Genomic DNA, 19,802 nt, shown 5'->3' with positions numbered 1-19,802 from the left:
TCTTGTTCAAAATGAAATAAATGTCACCCCAAGACTATAATACCAGTCTCACAATGTGAGGTGCTTCACACACGCACCACATCATTGCCACATCAGCGCCACATTAGAGCCATATCAGCGCCGCATTAGAGCCACGCCAGAAATTATCTAAATTATGATTTGTTATCCTTTTCGTTTTTTCCATCTGTTCACATTTTTCTTACTCTTCATTTAATACACTAGTAAATCTCTAATTAATTATTAAATTCCTCTTAATTATATTTTTTCATCGAATTCTCATCCGTAGATACACTACAAATTTAAATCCCTTCAATCTCGGTTTACTCTCCTCTTTTCTGTTTCATTATCTTATCATATTAATTATCTTCAATTTTTTTATTTCAATCTTGAGCATGTACTATGATTTTTTTGTTCAATTAACCGCAACAGAGAAAATACGAAAAGATGCTAGATTAATTTCTCAATTTTCAGACCACCAAAAATTCATTATCATGTTCTTAATATGCTGAAAATGAATGGAAAAAAGAAGATGAGGCAGATGGCGAGAAAGAAAAAAATTAAAAGAAAAAAGGAAGAAGAAAGAAGATGAGGAGCTCATAGTGGGAAAGGAAAGAACTAGAACAAAAAAGAAAAGAAAGAAGATGAGGAGCAGATAGTGGGAAAGGAAAAAATTAGAACAAAAAAGAAAAGAAAAGAAAGAAGATGAGTAGCAGATAGTGAGAAAGTACAAGCTTGAACCAAAAAGAAGAAGAAAGTAGATGAAGAGCATAGGGCGAATGGAGAGGGGGGAGGAGAAAGAAGGCCGGTGGTGGGTTAAAAATATGAAAGGTGTCACCCCTACCGCGCTTACGACTCTATAACCCTACCCAACTTGCTCGGCCTCGAGGGTCACTTTTTTTTAAAATTTTACACGCTTGTATTTAATTTTCTTTTTCTTTCATATCAGCCTTTAGGGTGACATTTATTTCACTTTAAACAAGAACAAGAATATGGGGGTCGTCCGTTAAGTTGCAATGTTCAATCGAGTTTTTGGGAGTGGTTTAAGGGGAACTCATGTATTTCCCCTACGATGTCCGATTACTTGTTAAGACTAATATTTGTTCATGGGTATTGCTTTGTCAGTCTCTTGACTAAAACAAGTGAACATGTCTCTGTATATGCATCCAATTTTGGGAAATGAACAGCTGATATAAACTTATATTGTCCTTTTCTGAATAATCTTCGAACTTATTATAATAAGAATAACAATAGTATCATCAATTAGGAGAACACTAGATAAATGTTGAAGTTAATTATACTGTAAACATATTATTTTGCTTCCATTTCTTTCGTATCATAATTAACTTCCTGTAATCTTTTGACGTCAAACTTTACCTTGAGAAAAATCAATAAATGTCATAAACTTCGTAAAAAAAAAACACAGGTGCCCATATAATAAATCAAGTATGATAAATATTTTAGCCTTTGTTCAAGTAATAGGTAAATCCAAATATAGATCTCTTCCATATTTGACAGATCCCTTTCTTGGCGGAAAAGATTATGACCTCTATAATTGAGGATCTCTCGTTCATACAAAGAATTTACAATAGCATCCATAAAAGAGTCCTCGATGAGTCTTATTTAAGGGGTGAATTTTTATTCTGGATAAGTTTATTTTTATTTTATGTCAGTATATTGATATAGGTCATTTAATCAAACTATATTAAAGTAAATTATATATTTTTAAAATAATTGCCAAGATTCACTTTATTAGCTTCTGAAAAGTCTCTATCACAAATTAGAGTTGTACTTTATTACTCTCACTCCACTACTTGATCGTAACAAAATCTATGGTCCATGCATCTTTAAGAAATCAAGATGATACCTTTAAAATTAAAGTGCAATGTGAATTGAGGGGAAAAAAAAGTCAAACTGAAAAGTATGTATGCTTTTGGGCAAGTAAGAAGAAGAAGACCAGACCATTTTCCTGCAAATAAATGAAGTCCAAGATTTGGGAATCAATTTTGACTTGACTAGTAGTGTTATAGGTCTAAATATTCTTGCCCTTCTCGTCTTTACACCTCACGAGTTGTGGTTTTACACTAGTGTATATATTGTATAGAGATATGTAAAAGAAAAATTAAAGAACATATTTCCTCATCCATTTCATATGAAAATTAGTCCATTTCATACACGATAAATTGTTGATTCTACTATGTTTGACTACCCTACAAAACTAGTAGAAAAATAATTACTTAGTTCAAGGTTCAATTCATAAGTATAGGAGTATTGAAGTCAGAGTTATAAGTTTTATTATATTTAACTAGGAGTGAGCTCAAAAGTGGAGCGAGATTAAGTTAATTATTTGACAAAGTTTACATCTTTATAGTTGATGAAAAAGTTGATCTATTGATACTTCCTTAACTGTAAATATTACAAATTTATTCAACAGTGTAGGAAAAACTATCTGCTTAAAATAAGCGAATACAATTTTGAGACAACCAAAACTAAAATATAAGAGATGGAATTGTCTTTTAATTTGGGAATAGGGGAAATGAAACCGAAGAGGAGTTGCATTTTATCTTGCATTTCTTCTAATGTACTACAAAAGAGAATTGTTTACCCTTAAAATCGGATAACAATAAAACTTATAAGTGGTTTTACGTATATGTGATTTCACTTGGCACAAACTGATAAATATAAGAATTAATGCTATGAATTAACAGTAAAACAAAGCAAACCAATATGATGAACAATTATGGCCCTTGTGCTAATTGCCCTCGGACCAACTGAACAAGTTATTGAAAGTATGAACTGCACAACAGAGCTTGCAAGAGATAAAAGTGTGATTTATTGCTTTGATATGCGAGGATGAGTCCCTTACAAAATGATTAGGACCCTCTTATATAGTAGAGGAATCCTATTTATGGTATAATTATAATTATAGAAGCAAATCCCATGATAGGCTAAATAACCGGTCCTGATTTGATACGTGCCGAGATTTCCACCACGATTCTTACCCAATCACGAATATCTCGGCCTTCTGTTATTCTACCTAGCTGGCTCCCCTCGATCTCTGTCTTATTTGGTCTCGATCTTGGTCGACCTCGAGCTTAGTCGGTCTCAGGGTCTCGATAACTTAACCCCGCGCCATAGTTTGATATAAATGAGAGCCAAACCTCGACCTATCATGCTCTTACCTCGGTCAGTCGAACAAAAAGGGAAAGTCTGATTTTGACCGTATATAGATACTCCCCTCGTTTCTTGGAGAGTAATGACAAGAAACAACTTGAGCCCTCGATCTTCACCTCTATACATCATGACGTAAACTATTGATTTAACCCAAACGTCTTGTTGGTACAGTTTCCCAGGCATTTAATGCATACCAGTCGTCGGTCGGCCATTACCGGCAACGAACCATCGCTGAAAAATTATAAATACCCCCTCCTTCTATGGCTTCTGAACTTGTTTCCTTTTTGTTAATCTACGTAAGGGTCAAAGCGCCATAGTATAAAATTATGAAGTTGTATTCGAAGGTCCAAGGTTCGAGATGGTGAGGACCGATAGAAAATACTGTCCTTGACCGTTTCTGATCGGTAATCCTTAAGTGAATGTTCGAACTTGAATTAGAGTAGCCCTTAGGCTTTATGGTCGAGTGAGGACTTGCTCGAACTCGAAGTAAAAGTAGCCCTTAGGCTTTATGGTCGAGTGAGGACTTACTCGAACTCAAAGTAAAAGTAGCCCTTAGGCTTTATGGTCGAGTAAGGACTTGCTCTAACTCGAGATAAGGTAGCCCTTGGGCTTGATAGGTTGTCCCCGAATGAGAATTTGCTTGAACTCGGGTTAAGCTAGCCCCTGACTTTTTAGTCAAGTGAGGACTTGCTCGAACTCGAAGTGAAGTTAGCCCTTAGGCCTTTGTATTTGGCCGATCTGGCCTTTGTAGAACGATCGTTTTAACATATATATGGCTCTCTACTCTTTTCGGTTTTTAAGAATTTTTTCCTTTGCTTTGTCATTCATGTTCGCAAAGGTTGTAATGTCTTAGCATGAAATAGGGAACCATTCGAGAGTTCGAACAATTTGGTACTCTTTAGAGTTTTTCGAGTCTTGATATTATCGAAATAGTTTATGATTTCGCTGAAAGGTAGCCCCTTTAACCGTTTTATGAAAGAATTCGAAGGCCTATTTTATTACGGAATTCGAACGTCTCCGAGCCGTGTTAATTTGGTCGTAGCCTTTTTGGTTAGGGATTTTCCCCTTGGGCTTATGTTCTCGTTTTACTCCGAGCTTCCGAAGTGTCAGTCCTCGAGTGGAGCGGCCATGGCCTACAAAAATTGAGAGTTGCCTAAAAGGTCTTGTGATCTCGAAGTTTAAATGATTCGATCTCGTTTATTTTTCGGACGACAGTCCCCGAGCATGGGGGTAATTATCTGAACTCTGTTTATGATCGGCCCTTGATCCTATTTACATAATATATCAAAAGTATGAAATTATAAAGTAGAAATTGTTTTTCTAAGACATGAGATAATTACAAGGAAAAATACTTCTATTTATTTTTGAGAAAAATGATTACACATGCATACATGTTTTGAGCCAGGGCTCGAACACCCTATGTGGGCATGGCTCGTTCGACCGTTTGTCCCTATCGAGACTCAGTCATTATGAAGTAATTTTCTCACAACAAAGTTGACATCCAAAGGTAATGCCTCCCAGTAATCGGGGTTTGTTGTAGGGAACCTCGAATGCTGTCTTTCACACCAATTCGTGGTCGGCCTTCGATTCTAAGTTAGCACGATCCGTTGTTGCCTCATTAAAAACCTTACCGAAAAACCCAATTGGGATAAAAATGGTTCAGGAGTAAAAGAGTGCAACGCGTGCTTTAAGATCCAAAGCTTCATGTCGCTCCTTGTCGACAACCTGTAAGTGTTAGTCGAAAAATAGAAAGAATTGAAATGGGGTCGTACCTTCATTTGGATTTTGGATGTTTAATGTGACCTTCCTCAGTACCAAGTCCCCGTGAACTTTGACCTCGATCATTTATCCTCTCATTCCATGCAGAATCTCGCCCAGATCCACTGTCTCTACGGTCTTCGTTATACGGTTGATATCAATCTCTATTTAACCTCAGTTCTCGGTCGATATCTCTCTTGATTCTATCTACGTGCCTGATAGGATAAATGGACCCTATAGGGCCCCGAAATTGATCATCCTCGATCCTGACCTTTAACTAATACCGATTATGTACATCGACCCAAGTGACAGCTGGATACTCAATCAAACTTTGCTTCAATTGTTGTGAAGGTATGAAACTCCGAATGTTGAGACCTTGAGTAAAAGCTTGGACAACCCAATCATCGGTGACCGGTGGCAAATCCATTCGCTCCATTTGGAATCGAGATACGAATTCCCTAAGCATCTCGTCATATTTTTGTCTTACTTTGAAGAGGTCCAACTTTTTGGTAGCGACCTTAATGGCTCCGGTGTGTGCCTTTACAAAAGAATCTGCAAGCATAGCAAATGAATCAATAGAGTTAGGTGGTAAATTATGGTACCATATCATAATACCCTTCGATAGATTCCTCCGAATTTCTTTAGCAATACAGATTCAATTTTGTCATCTTCCAAGTCATTTCCCTTAATGGCGCACGTGTACGAGGTAGCGTGCTCATTCGGATCAGTCATCCCGTTATACCTAGGAATCTTGGGCATACAGAACTTTTTGGGAATTGGCTTCGGATCTGCACTTGGGGGGAAAGGTTTTTGTACAAACTTTTTAGAATCTAGTCCTTTCAATATTGGGGGTGCCCCCGAGATTTGGTCGACCTTGGAGTTATAGGTTTCCACCTTCTTATCATTTTCTCGATCTTCCTTTCCCCTGCCTCAATTCGCTTCGTCAACTCTTCGAGCATTTTTAGGATAGCAGGATTTGTCTCTAATTCCTTCTCATTCATTTTTCTTGAAGCTGACTCGACCCCGTGCACGACTACTTGGAATGGCTCGAGTTCGACTATGCTCGGTGCACGATTCTGATTTTGGAGTTGCACTATTGCAGCTTGTTGAGTCTGCAACATTTTGAATATCATTCGAAGGCTAATCCTGCCTTCTTTACCGCTCTGTTCGTTCTGATCGGCTGTTCGAGCATCTCTACGAATGTTATTTTCAGGACTGATGGTAGTTGACGTAGATTGGGTCCACGACCGGATCTCCATCGGGGTTGACCGGAGGTACTCAATTTCCTAGGGCGGCTATATTTTCGTTCTCGCCATGAAGATCAAGGCCATTGTCTGTGTATGTGGGTACTACTTGGGAGTTTGACATGTTGATCCTGGAATCGAGACACTTCAAAGAAAAAGCGTAAAATAGTGTGTTATGAAAATTGTACCAGGCAATCACTATTATCCTTAGCTCCACGGTGGACGCCAAACTGTTTACCCTTAAAATCGGATAACAATTAAACTTATAAGTATTTTTAAGGATATGTGATTCACTTGGCACAAACTGATAAATATAAGAATTAATGCTAGGAATTAACAGTAAAACAAAGCAAATTAAACCAATATGATGAACAATTATGGTCATTGAGCTAATTTCCCTCGAACCAACTAAACAAACTATTGAAAGTATGAACCGGGCAACAGAGTTTGCAAGAGATAAAAGTGTGACTTATTGCTTTGATATGCGAGGATGAGTCCCTTACAAAATGATTAAGGCCCTCTTTATATAGTAGAGGAATCCTATTTATGGTATAATCATAATTATAGAAGCAAATCCCATGATAGGCTAAATAACCGGTCCTGACTTGATACGTGTCGAGATTCCCACCACGATCCTTGCCCAATCACGGATATCTCATCCTTCTGTTAATCGACCTAGCCGGCTCCCCTCGATCTCCGTTTTATTTGGTCTCGATCTTGGTCGACCTCGAGCTTAGTCGGTTTCATGCTTTCGATAACTTGACCCGCGCCATAGTTTGATATATATCGTAGCCAAACCTCGACCTATCATGCTCCAGCCTCGGTCAGTCGAACAAAAAGAGCCCGATTTTGACGGTTTACAAGAATACTCTACTAATTTGTATTTTCTTATGTCTTATTATTGTTGTAAAACAATTTTCATAGTCAAGATTTTGATATCATGGCCATCATATTATTTACACAGAGTTTAGTCTCTTTCCAACTAGAATTTAATTATAGTTGATAATAATTCAAATAGATTACCAACGGGTAAAAAATGAAAAAAATAGAAAATGGAATTGCGAAAAAGAAGGAAAAATAACTAAGACAATGAGGAAAATAGGGAACCTTAAGCATAAGGAGAAATTCAAAAATAGCCATATTTACACTCAATTAAAAATAGTCATTGTTTCAAAAGTAATCGAAATTTAACCACTTTTTATGTAAAGATAAATTTGAACAAAAACACTGTTCAAAATCCGGAAAATACTCAAGTATAATATACTGGAACTCCAGTATAATATACTGGACTTCCAGCATATTATACTGGAGTTCCAGTATAATATACCGGTCCAGCATAATAGGCTGAAAGTTCATACACAGGTGCTCCAATCTCCAGTATATTGTGCTGGAACTTTCCGCGTGTTAGAGTTCTAGCATAATATGCTGGAAGTTCATACATAGGTGCACAGATCTCCAATTTATTATGCTGGAACTTTCCGTGTTGAAGCAACATAGCGGCTATTTTTCAATGACTTTGCAAATGCTGGCTATTTTTGAATGACCAGTCCGAAAACTGGCTAGCCCGTGCTATTTTTACTTAAGCATAACAACGAAAATGGTCTCTTTGTTGGAGGGGGCATTTGCATTTATACCCCTTTTTTGTGTCACATTTTAACTTGTGCCCGCTTTGCAAAAAAAAATTGCAAGCGTACTCGCTTTTTCGCATAACTTCAGCACACAAGGCTGAAGTAGCAAAGGCAATCACGCAAAACTTCAGCTAGAGCTGAAGTTTTTGTGTTGTAACTGGAAAACTTCAGCTCTATCTAGAGCTGAAGTTTTTGTCTTTGTAACTAGGGAATCCCATTATCAAGATGTTCTAGTTTTTGATAACTCATCCAACTTTAGTTTACCGTTATTCGATTTTATGTAATCGGATCCATCGTTCAGTTCCATCTACTGTGTACTCTGTTAACTTTCGTGTTTTAAATATATCAAGAGCTACGTTTCATAGCCAAAAAAAAAGAACTCATAAGAGAAAAGAAAGAAGAACAAACTCCATGTGCATGTGAAAGAATGAATTTGAAACTTACTGTTAAAGGCTGGGTTCCTTGTGCAGAAACATTCACGGTATGAAGTAAATTTCCAGCAATGGATGACGGAGTTGTGTTTCCAGACAATGAGGAAACTGGTTTTTAATGTTATAATAATCCAAATGGAAGTTCTCAGTATATTTGTTTTAGCTTCATTAATCAAAGAGAGCAATGTTGAAGTCATCGTTGTAGAAGAAGAAAAAAGAAAATGAAGGAGGAGAAGGGGGAGGAGAAAGGGAGCTGAAGTTGTTTAAAAAATGGGTACAAGTTAAAAGTTTTTTAAAAAATGGATATAAGTTAAATGGGGGCGGACGCCCCGTGCAATTTTTACTTGTTGGAGTATGTTTAAACCAAGATCCCTTTGTTTATTTTGTTTCATTCTAAGTAAACAAAAAAATAAAGATAACCTCAATGGATAAAAGAGAGAATATAGCGCTATATAAATCAGATCAAGCATTTGTTTCAGCTGCATATATATATATATATAGTGAGAAAGAAATTAATGGCCAAAACAATAGTTTTACTGATAAGGTCGTTATTATTTGTTTGGCACATATCCATTAGTCTTAGTGTATCACTCTAGTTGTAAAATTTCGTTGTCCTATAATTCTTTGTTCGCCACAAGGAGAAAGTAAAGGATTTCAATACATTATGCAAAACCAAAAGGTAAAATATCCTAGAACCAATTACGACAGATTAAGCTTTTTATTAATTAGCCACCTCGTTTATCTAGTCTAAGCAGGGGCAAATACATAGATAGCCATTCTCACGGATACTATTTAGAGATTAGCCAGTACTTATTTTGTCCTTAAATTTTACATTAAAAATCTTAAGTTCAGACAATTCATGACATTTTTGCCCAAAAAAATTAAACTAAAACTGAAATTCAGGACACATTGACTAATTCTTAAATAGCAGCCCTTTAGAGTGGCTACCTGGTGTCATTTCTACATCTAAGCATCATGGCCATCAGCTATACAATTGACATAAGCGATTGAGAGTAGTTGTTGAGAAGTTTTACATTAGTAAAGTAGAGGGAATCAATCCATGGATATGAATCTGACACAGTGGGACTATACCCAGCTATGCTTACCAATGCATCAAAGACAGTGTCTATATGTGGACGTTCATCAGCGGCAGGACGCACACATGATTGTATAAGTTGTGTCATTCTAGTGCCAGTGTCTATCTATTTCAAAGCTTTCATGAACAATGGATCTTCGATTCAACTTTGCAATATAATAACCTGGATGATACTTATCCTTCCACTTGCGCTCCTTTTTGGTTATCAACTCGAGAAGAAGAACGCCAAGTTCAAACACAGTTGGGAAGCCTGATCTGCAAAATACCAATAAAATTGGTCTCGTTTCACTCTAATGATTGGAATGACTCTATACGTACATCTACACAGTGGTTGTGAACCTTACACATCAAACAATAATTGGAGTGTACATCTAAAGATATTCAATGCCTCTAAAGTTTACACTAGAGATTCAAAGCTAGTAGAAACAAATACTATATGATTTTATTATGACAAGATTGCATTTTCAGTGTCCAGCTGGCAAAAATGGTTATCTTATGCTTAAGGTATAGAAATTTCAAACACAAATTGTGGTGGTGAAAAAAGTTAAACAATAGAAGATGGAAAAATCTATAAAGAGCACAAGAGAATGACAACAAAAGCTAAAAAGACGACTAACTAAGTGCGGGGTAAATCCTTAACCAACCAGTACCAGAAGTTAAGGAACCAAGAAAAGGGAAGAAATGTATAAGCTAGCGAGACCACACCAGAAGATGGATTAAGACCTGAACCAAGTTAAACGTATTAAAGACGAGCTCCTACAAATTTTGAGGGAGAGAGCGAGAGGAAAGAGAACGAATATGATATTTCAATCAATTGCTTATCAGAATTCACGAGAATAACTTTGCTGGTCTTCATACATTCTTGAGAAACAGAATCAACAACATCAACATACCCAGTGTAATTCTACATAATAGGATCTGGAGAGGGTAGAGTGCACACGGACCTAACCCCTACCTTTGTGGAGGTAGAAGGGTTATTTTTAACAAACCCTCGACTCACGGAAAGCATAAGCACAACAATAACGAAAAAGGAATACGGTAATGTAGAAGCCATGAAAAGAAACAGTAACAACAACAAATCCATGAAAGAAGCTGTAACAACTAACAACAGCAAAGTAATAAGACTACCGAAGAGAGAGAAACAACATGTAGTACTAGAAATCTAAAAATAGGAAAATACGAGACTACGTACTAATACTAATGGTATGGAAAAGAAGAACGCTCGATTACCACTACGCTCCTACCCTAATACTCGATCTCCCCACCTTTCTATTAAGGGTAATGTCCTCGCCTCCTCGGTAAGCTAAAGATGTGATATGTCCTGCCTAAACTTAACCATTATCATAGAATTAGATATATTGAAGCAGATGTCTGAAAAAGTGTGGGTTAGAGAAGCATTTGATTCAGATCATGTCCTCATAGGTATGGAAGTGCCTTCGGGAGGTTAGAGTATTATGACTAATTTAAAGTATTCAATTATTTTTAAGGAGAGAAAATATGCAAATGAGTTCAGAAGTACCTTTGTTTTGATATGCAAGGATAAAGATAATTGAGGTTGCACAAACCATCGTCTTCTCAAATTTATGAGTCATACTGTGAAATTTCAAAAAAGAGTAATAAAGCATAGATTAAAAAATTATTACAAGGACGATAGAAAATCAGTCCAATTTTATGCCTGAGATCTACAGTAAAAGCTATAAATTTGTAAAACAAATAGACCAAAACAATAGCGAGAAGAAAAGGGATATGACAAGATTTTATTGACTTAGAAAAAGCATATGATTAGAGTGCCAAGAAAAGTCCTTTAAGGTGGTGCTTGACTAGAAAAGAAATCATCTTAAATATATTATATACCTTAAAAGATACATTTTCTTTTATCAGATACCTGAAAATATTTGTATAAAGAAGCTGAAACAAAAGAAAGAGTCCTTCACCAGCACAAAAAAGAGCCCAAAATAGAGAAGGTTCCTAGTTGGTTGGAAGTCGTTTAACGTCATGAAGAAGTGAAAATCTTAAGATGATACAGGTGGGTAGAAAGACAAGGAAATGTAGGCACTGACTAACAGTCAGTAGAAGGGGCTTCTTGGTTTGTCAATCACTGATGTTGCCTTCGAACAGTAAAGCGATACAGGAGGCGGATAAGGAGTAGCAACTCTACAGCTACAGAGTCACAGGTCACTCATAGCTTCAGCGTTCATCAGAGAACCAGTTCGCTGTAGTTCTCTAAAATGGATGGCAACGGGGCAGAGTAGGGCATGCAGGCGGGGTAAGCTAGACTCTTCTGAAAAACGCTATCGGAAATGTCCGACCACCCTAAGTTGAAAGAGAGCTTGAAAAACATGATGTTTCTTCTTCTATAATGACATTGAGTAACAAACCCAATGCATCTCCAAATATGTTAAAGTTTTGGAAAATAGAAATCTGAACTTATTTTTACTTCAAAATCCAACAACTGATGGACCTTATCCTATCTTTCCGAGGCAAGCGCCAAAATATAGCAAGTCCAACATAATTTGAAATAACAGGTAACCTCGATTACGTGCTAGCAAAAAAGCTAAAAGGGTTGAAAAGCAAACTTAGGGAATGAAACAAGAGCTCTTTCAAAGATCTTGAGAGGAGAAAGGATGAGGTGAATGCAGGCAAGTTTTCAGATGCAGTTGGAAGATGTGGCAAAGAGAGATTTCTTTGAGAAAAAATCAAGGTTTCTATAGCTGACTTGCGGAGAGAATAACACAATTCTTTCAATCGAGAAGCTAGCTGTTGATGATAGCATTTCAGAAAATGCATAAGTCACCAAACAAGAGACAGAACATTTCAGAAAACCTAGAGGACAAGAATTTATATTTAGGGACCGAGATGCGGAGACCAAGTTTAGTTTGGAAGATAAGCCAAGAATCTCATAGGAGGAAAGAAACTGGTCACAGACACAACATGTGCAACCAGTGGCGAACCCAGGATTTTTATCAAACGGTTTCAAAATGCAAAGAAGCAAATATACAAAGAGGTCAACAAAAACTATATATTAATAAAATATATTATTACAATTGTCCTCTACAAGTTTTCATTTTCTGAAACGTATTCATAATAGTCTCATCAGAAATGGTGTAAATATTTTTCTTTCTACATAAGGTACCAAACAACCGCTCATGAATTCGTCATTCATTCGGTTTCGCAATTCACTTTTGATCAACTTCATCGCCGAGAAAGTTCTTTCAACTGTAGCAGTGGCAACTGGTAGAAGCAAAGCAAATTTCACAAGGCGAAACACAAATGAATAATTCAAATGCTTCTTTGTCTTAACTAGTGTTTTAGAAAGATCAACAAGTCCATGTAGATTTGAGAACCTTTCGTCAAAATCACGAACATCAACAATATAAGTTTCAAGTTGATTCTTGAGCGTAACCATTATATTCTCATCAAAATCGCCAGGATACAATTCAGCCATCATCAATATCTTGTTTATGTCAAAACTGGAAAATGAATCAACTGGATTTAAGCACGCTACTCCAACAAGCAAGTTCGTTGTCACCTCATTAAAACAAGCATTGAGTTCTTGAACTTGCCAATCAATAATCTTAAAAATTATATCAACACGATAGTAATGTAAAATAGTATAATCAACAACTTTACGTCGAGATCTTCCGGAGTTAACATAGAAGTCATCAAAGTTTGGTATCAAAATATTATACTTGACACAAAATGCAGACACCTTATCAATAAGTAAACCCCATTCTTCTTCTCTTAGCTTTTGCAACCGTTTCTTTGCCGCTTCAACAAGTAGAATAGCATTTGCAATATCTTGCTCCTTTTTTTGTAAGGATGTATTAAGCTCATTTGTGATCTCCAAAACATCTCTCATTAGGTGCAACATGAAAGCAACCTCAAATGTTTGACAAGTGCTAAGATATCCCTTTACCTTAGCTCTTTCTTCTAAAGTCCAGGCATCAACAACGATAGTATCAAGAACATCAATAATTGAGCCAAACATAGAAATAAAGTTCTTAAAAGATTTGTAGTGCGAACCCCAACGAGTATCGGCAACTCTGGCAAGACCAAGTTCTTGATTCAAACCCCGACCAGTTTCAAGTTCACCCATGTCTAATGCCTCTTGAACTTTTTCTGCTTGAGATTCTCGAAGATCATCCATACGTTTGTAAGAACCTCCCACTATATTCAATACATTAGAAACCAACAATACAAGTTCTCCCACTTCAAGACACTTTTTGGATACCGCAACAAGAGTCAATTGAAGTTGGTGTGCAAAACAATGAATGGAATAAGCGGATTTACTTTCTTGTTGAATCAAAGTTTTGAGGCCACCTAAATCCCCTTGCATGTTGCTTGCTCCATCATAGCACTGTCCACGCACATAAGATAAACTCAAAGAATGTTGAGCAAGGTAATCAGCAATTGCTTCCTTTAAACATAAACCACTAGTATTACGAACATGAACAATCCCAATAAAATGCTCCACCACAGATCCACATCTATTAACATATCGCAAGACAACAGCTAATTGCTCCTTGCGTGATACATCACATGATTCATCAACTAGCAATGCAAAAAAGTCTCCATTTAGATTGTCCATGATTGCTTTAACTGTTTCAATTTTACATGCAATGATAATGTCTTTTTGAATTTTATGAGAGGTCAACTGATCATTCTTTGGAGCCTTTTTCAACACAAGATCACGAATTTTATCGCACCTCTCTGCATTGCATGAAAGAATCTCAAGAAAGTTTCCCTTATTTAATGATGATTCATCTTCACGATGTCCACGGAATGCCAATCCTTGATTCAATAGGAGTCTTACAACCTCAATTGAAGCCTTCAAGCGAATTTTGTATTCGAGCTTTGTTTGACTGGATTGCCTATCAAATGAAGTTTGAATTGACTGTTTTTGTTTTAATAGATCTTCACATTTCCTTTTTGCATGATTATGACTACTGCTCGACTTACCAACATGCATATCGAATCTCTTCGAATCTCTTCTTTTTTTGCCAACTCTTAAATCCTAAACTTGAAAATACATCGCCTCCACCTTGATGAATTTCTTCATCTTGAAACAAGTAACAACACAAACAATAAGCTGCATCTTCTATCACTATACTCCAACCAATTACCATATTCATCAAACTATTTATGATTGAAACGACGCTTTAAGCCCGAAAAATCTCTTTGAGGAAACTTATGATGTCGGGGTTGGCAAGGACCTCTTCGAAGATATTCTCTTCTAATCTCATCACGCTCATTTGGATGATAATCTCTAATGGGTATTCTCTCCTTTGGATCAGTTGGTAAAGAATCAAGATCTATTCCTTGTCTTTGTCTTTTAGAGGATTGAGGTTGCTCTTCTAATTGGTTCAAATTTTGTTCTATGGGAGCAGCAATTGGAGAAGATGAACTTGGTTGTGGCAACTTGGGAGATGCTGGAGGGTAAAATCTCCTCATTGTAACACAAACTGGATTACCAAATTAGAATTAGAATTAGAAGAATAATTTTGTATATGTTTAACCTTAAATTTAAACTAGAAGAATTAATGTGGCCGAAGACAACCCAAGTAACTATCACTCATCAGATTACGGAACTTTGCGATGAAACTTTCATTCATGGATAATAGCAAAGGTGAAACCCGATAGTGAGAATTTGTTATATCATATTCATCACCTTGGACATACAATAATAGGCAAAATTTTAAATAGTAATCCTAATTTGACAGTCTAATAAAATGCAATCAAAAGAGAAAAAGTGAAAAGACTTTTTCTAATAATCTGTTTCAACATTTCAACATAGTCTAATAATCTGAAAAAGGATTTCTCAAACTAGACTTTTTATACTTTCATTATACTCAAACTGAAAAAGGATTTCTCACTCAAAAGTCAAAACCAACAACAACAATCTAAAATTTTCCATAACTAAAGAGAAAAAGTGCTAACTTCTCAATATAAGCAAATTTATTACTCTCAATTTCTTAGCCAAAACCCATTAAAATAATCTGAATTTTTTTCCAAAGCATAAATTACAAAAATCAGCAAAATAAGCAAGTGAGAACTGAGAAACCTGATAGTGACAATTGACGGGGTAGGGCTGACGGCGACAGACGGAGAGAGGCGACCCAACGAGAAGCGGCAGTGGCTTATGGCTAATGGAGGAGACAACTATGAAGCAATGTTCTTTGAAATTGAACTACAACAGTCAACAAAGAGAAGGAAGCACATAAAGGTGAAGGAAATTTATTGGGATTAAATCTTTATGCAAAAGAGGAATAAATACTACAAATTGGAAAACTAGAATTGGTTCTTATTGATCACCTGATATCAAGATTACGCCCTTTGTCTTTGAGGGAGATGACCTTCTCAGCAGGGGCTAACGGAGGAGGCGATTCTCTTTGAAATTGAAGAGAGAGAGAGAATGAGAGAGAGAGAGGCATCGAGGGCTTAAGATTAGAGATTTTGATCTCTAATCTCAAAGATCATATGTGACTAGAGGGCAGAGGGGCTAACGACGTCGTTTTTATGGGAAAAGTAACCTATTTTAAAAAAACAAAAATAGAGGCCATATGTGACTAGCTGGTTTCGAACTCAGGACCATGTGGAAAATTTGAACCCTCTTTACCAGCAGGCTAGGCGATTTACTTGTTTGAAGCGGGTTCAAAATTATATTTATACCTTTACTTTTTTGAAGACAGAAAAAATATACCTATATACACAGTGTTACTTTTCGACGAAGCGGGTTCGTATGAACCCTCTTAACTCCATATGGGTCCGCCCCTGTGTGCAACTGGTGCTATCTATGCATAAGAGAAATGCAAAGTAACTACCACATAATTTTTGTATTGCAAGGTGACAGTTAACCTCTGGGTTATGTTCCTGAACATGTTCAAGTTGAAACAGGTATTGCCAAAATCTCCAAAAGAGCTATTTATTTGCTGGAATAGAAAAGGTATCACCAGGAAGAAAAGAAGGCTGTGGAACAAAATACCTACATGCATCTGGTAGATAATTTGGAAGGAGAGGAGCCTCAAGTGTTTGGAAAGTAGACACAAACCTATCTATAAAATCAAGTTTGAATGCATATGTCTGCCGTCATTTTGGTGTAAAATGTTCTAATAGAGGACAGAGAAGAACTCATAGAGTTCATTACTGTTATACAAGACTAGGAAGGTTTCCTTTTATACTCATGTAAATACCCACGCACACAGTACCTCGCAGTCTAAGTAGGTTAGTATATGAGGTAGTCAGGTGCAACCTTTTGTTGTATAGCACCTTCTTGGTGCTGCTTATCCATAAAAGCTTTACTTTTACCTGATTAAAAGAAAGAGATGTGTATAACGAAGCTTTCGCAAGTGCGAACCGTAGAAAAAAAGACAAATTGATTTTCTTATGATAGCAAATTTACAGCAGAAATCATCGTTAAACTCGTACCTGTTTACCTAGCTATGGACGAACTAACCAAAAGTATACAGGATGATGTACCTTGTTGCTTGCAGATGAAATAACATAAGAGTCAACAAAAATTTACTCCAAAGTCCAAACTGTAAGAGTTTTAGGGCAAGTAGAAGAAAGACAAAATATATGCACTATAATCTCAGCCCAAAAACATTATAAGGGAGTGATATTGAAACTCCAAACCACAATATCCACAAGATCAAACATCATAAAAATGTGGAAGTTAAGATGAAAGTACGATAAGACAACAATGAACACGATTACAAAGGATCATATTTTGTATAGCGTGAAAGAAAGACAAGACAAAATAAGAGAAGGTGGCCTGGGTAGACCTCCATATCCATCGAGTTGTAGGTCCAAAAAATATGATGATTGAAGATAATAAAAGGGACAAGACAGACCTAAAATCACATGAAAGTAGGTCTTGAAAGAACCATAATCGGCCTAAATCGATATAACTTAAATAAAAAAAGAACGCAATGAAAGCAAATGGATTCATATAGGCGAAAAAACTAGTTGGGATTAACATTAGCTCTTGTTTTTTGGTCAAAAGACAGAATTCTCGCTAGATGCATGTATGTTTGCGTATGATAAGTATAATCTAGTGTTCCATTTCCCCAAAAAAAGGCACTTAATCTTTGAATAAAATACATATGGGCAAATAGAATAGACACGCACTCAAAGGTGTGGTGTACGGACAATAACAGGAGCAGTAATACAACTTATGGAGTAATAAAGATGTACAGATACCTGAGGCAGTGGCAGAATTGTAAACCCCAAGTGTCTGCGGGAATGCATTGACTCTAAAGTCCAACAGCTTAATGTTATATTCCTGCATCGAAAAAATAAATAAACAACATGTAGAAGATATTCTCAAGGGGGGAATCAGGGGATATGACACTGAGAGACACGGAATAGCATTTCAGACCTCATCCATCATCTATCAGTACAACCATTACACCAAACATCAAACTGCTTCCGGCTTAATGTTATCAGGAGCAGTGCATAATCAGTTGCCACCTTCATTCGCTCCTTCCACCCAAATTCAGCTAAAAGTGTGTAACAGAGTGTTAGCAAGTGCAAGAAACAACTAATTATTCAGACTCCCCTTAGTCAACAAAGTTCAAGTAAGTCAACACCAGAACGAACTGCATCGCACAAGGGTGTCTTGAACTTCATATCATAAACTACAGCGAGCTTCTTGTCAAAACAAAAGCCAATCAACTTCATCAAGCAAGGATGAGACTCAAATTCTGACCTTTCAAGTAATACAATTTCATCCTGTTGCAAAGTCACAAAATTAGTGAAATGACAACACAGACAGAATCAATCAGTGAAATATAGCATTTACTCACCCAGAATTTTCGTGGATACAAATCATAGCTTATCACCCCAGGAAAGATAAAATCCCATGTTTTGACAGTAACCTCCCGCATTCCTTCACCGTCATCTATAAACCCCCGGAACAATCTGCCATATCCAATGTGCTGGATAAAATTCTCTTGACAGAACCCATTAGTGATCTTCTCCAACTCATCATGGCTCAAATTTTTTGCATCGCCCACGTTGAAACCTTGAGAAGGACCCCTGCATATTGTGTTCATGTTAGCTTAGCCGCTAACAGGAAAGATGTGGAATGATCTACAAAACTAATGTCCAGTAAGGACTGTTATAATGGTGAGTAAAATTAAACAAGGATCGTTATATGGTGATTAAAACAACAGAAAGATTGTTTAATTCAAGGTCATTTTTTGTCTTGGAACACTCTTTGCAGATCGCAAAATGCAAAGTTTTAATAGTAAAGGGCAAATGATGCAATAAGTTCTGAAGAGTTTTATACCACACATGACACAACACATCAAAGGGATTAAAAAGTAATTCGAGCATAAAACCTTATGTTTGCAACATAATTTAAGCTGTACATTACTAATTTGACAACTCCTAAAGACACATCACAGTTATGAGCATTAGCATTCAAGATTCCAGTGTTCCACGAAGGACCACTAGGCTCCCCGTTCACACAATCATCTGGAATTTCCAACACCTCCAATGGGCATCCGTTCATTAAAAACAGTACAGTTTACTAGTAAAAAAAAAATTCTGGAAGCACGTGTATACTTAAAGACTCCTGATTATACCTAGGATTTAAAAAGAGATTAAATCAAGTAAATAAATAAATAAGGAAGAGTGCGTGCTGTGATATAAATTGAAGAACAAGAGAAGTAGGTGTCCTAAATAATCGTACAAAATAATAGAGGGGAAGAAAGATTACTCCTTTGCAATCGCATCGTAGTCTTCTAGAGCACGTTTATAGTTTTGAATGAAATCATCTGGATCAAGCCGGCCACATCTAGCCATAGGCGAGCTTCGAATATTCTCTTTCATAGAGAAATATGTAGCTGTCTAGGTTTCCCAATTCGAGCAAGAAAGCCTCTACGTCTATGTCGTCCGCCATTTTTGCATGTATCTGAGCGATTGGGCCGAGAAGACTCTTTTGAGTCTCCAATATAATCACGCGTTTGCTTTTTCTTTCTCCATTTTTTTACTACACAATTTTAATTAAGAAAATATAAACACCTTTGAGAGTGTCTTTTTCTTTGTGTGTGTGAAGGTTTTACTATTTTTAGGACCAGTCCGGTCATGCATTTTATCAAAATAAATTTGAATTTTATTTGGCAAACATATATTTGGTCATAGATTTTGCCATAAATTTTGCCTATATTTTGGTCAAATTCCAAAAGCAGCTCAATAGTTGATTTTGGGCCAAAATATTACTATTATATTTTTTTTAAATTGCTCATATTTTATAAAAAAGCCCACCATTTATTATTTTGTAACAATATCGCTTCGTCTTCTAGGTCATCTGATTATCATGTAGTTCATTATAAAAATGATAATTTTGTATCAAATTTATTTATGTTCAAGACTATGGTTTGCGATAATATAGTGAATATTATTGATAATGATACTATTGGGTATTTGTGATAGTTTTTAGAACTTGTAGGTATAAGTCATATTTCATATT

At 36.4% G+C, this 19,802-nt stretch overlaps 1 protein-coding gene across 17 annotated transcripts; it reads right to left on the bottom strand.

Annotated features, from left to right (window-relative positions):
• Nucleotides 1–9,079: 9,079 nt before the first annotated feature.
• Nucleotides 9,080–19,325, bottom strand: LOC104244233 (serine/threonine-protein kinase RIPK-like). 17 transcript variants are annotated; one of them, XM_070162475.1, is made up of 10 exons: nucleotides 19,050–19,325; nucleotides 18,133–18,364; nucleotides 17,917–18,058; nucleotides 17,706–17,826; nucleotides 16,754–17,609; nucleotides 16,578–16,633; nucleotides 15,641–15,715; nucleotides 15,390–15,515; nucleotides 10,848–10,921; nucleotides 9,080–9,583 (listed from the first exon to the last, which is right to left on the bottom strand). In XM_070162475.1, the coding sequence occupies exons 1-4, from the start codon at nucleotides 19,160–19,162 to the stop codon at nucleotides 17,714–17,716; spliced, it is 600 nt and encodes a 199-aa protein (XP_070018576.1). In that variant the 5' UTR covers nucleotides 19,163–19,325; the 3' UTR covers nucleotides 9,080–9,583; nucleotides 10,848–10,921; nucleotides 15,390–15,515; nucleotides 15,641–15,715; nucleotides 16,578–16,633; nucleotides 16,754–17,609; nucleotides 17,706–17,713. The 17 variants fall into 17 exon arrangements, with proteins under 17 accessions (XP_070018576.1, XP_070018574.1, XP_070018580.1 ...); XM_070162473.1 differs by having other exon boundaries at nucleotides 15,641–16,633; nucleotides 16,754–16,811; nucleotides 17,528–17,609; XM_070162479.1 differs by lacking the exon at nucleotides 16,578–16,633 and having other exon boundaries at nucleotides 16,754–16,811; nucleotides 17,528–17,609.
• Nucleotides 19,326–19,802: the final 477 nt, after the last annotated feature.

Source organism: Nicotiana sylvestris, chromosome 11, assembly GCF_000393655.2.
Source record: "Nicotiana sylvestris chromosome 11, ASM39365v2, whole genome shotgun sequence".
Classification (NCBI taxonomy): domain Eukaryota; kingdom Viridiplantae; phylum Streptophyta; class Magnoliopsida; order Solanales; family Solanaceae; genus Nicotiana; species Nicotiana sylvestris.
This window is presented reverse-complemented; position numbering and strand designations above follow the sequence as displayed.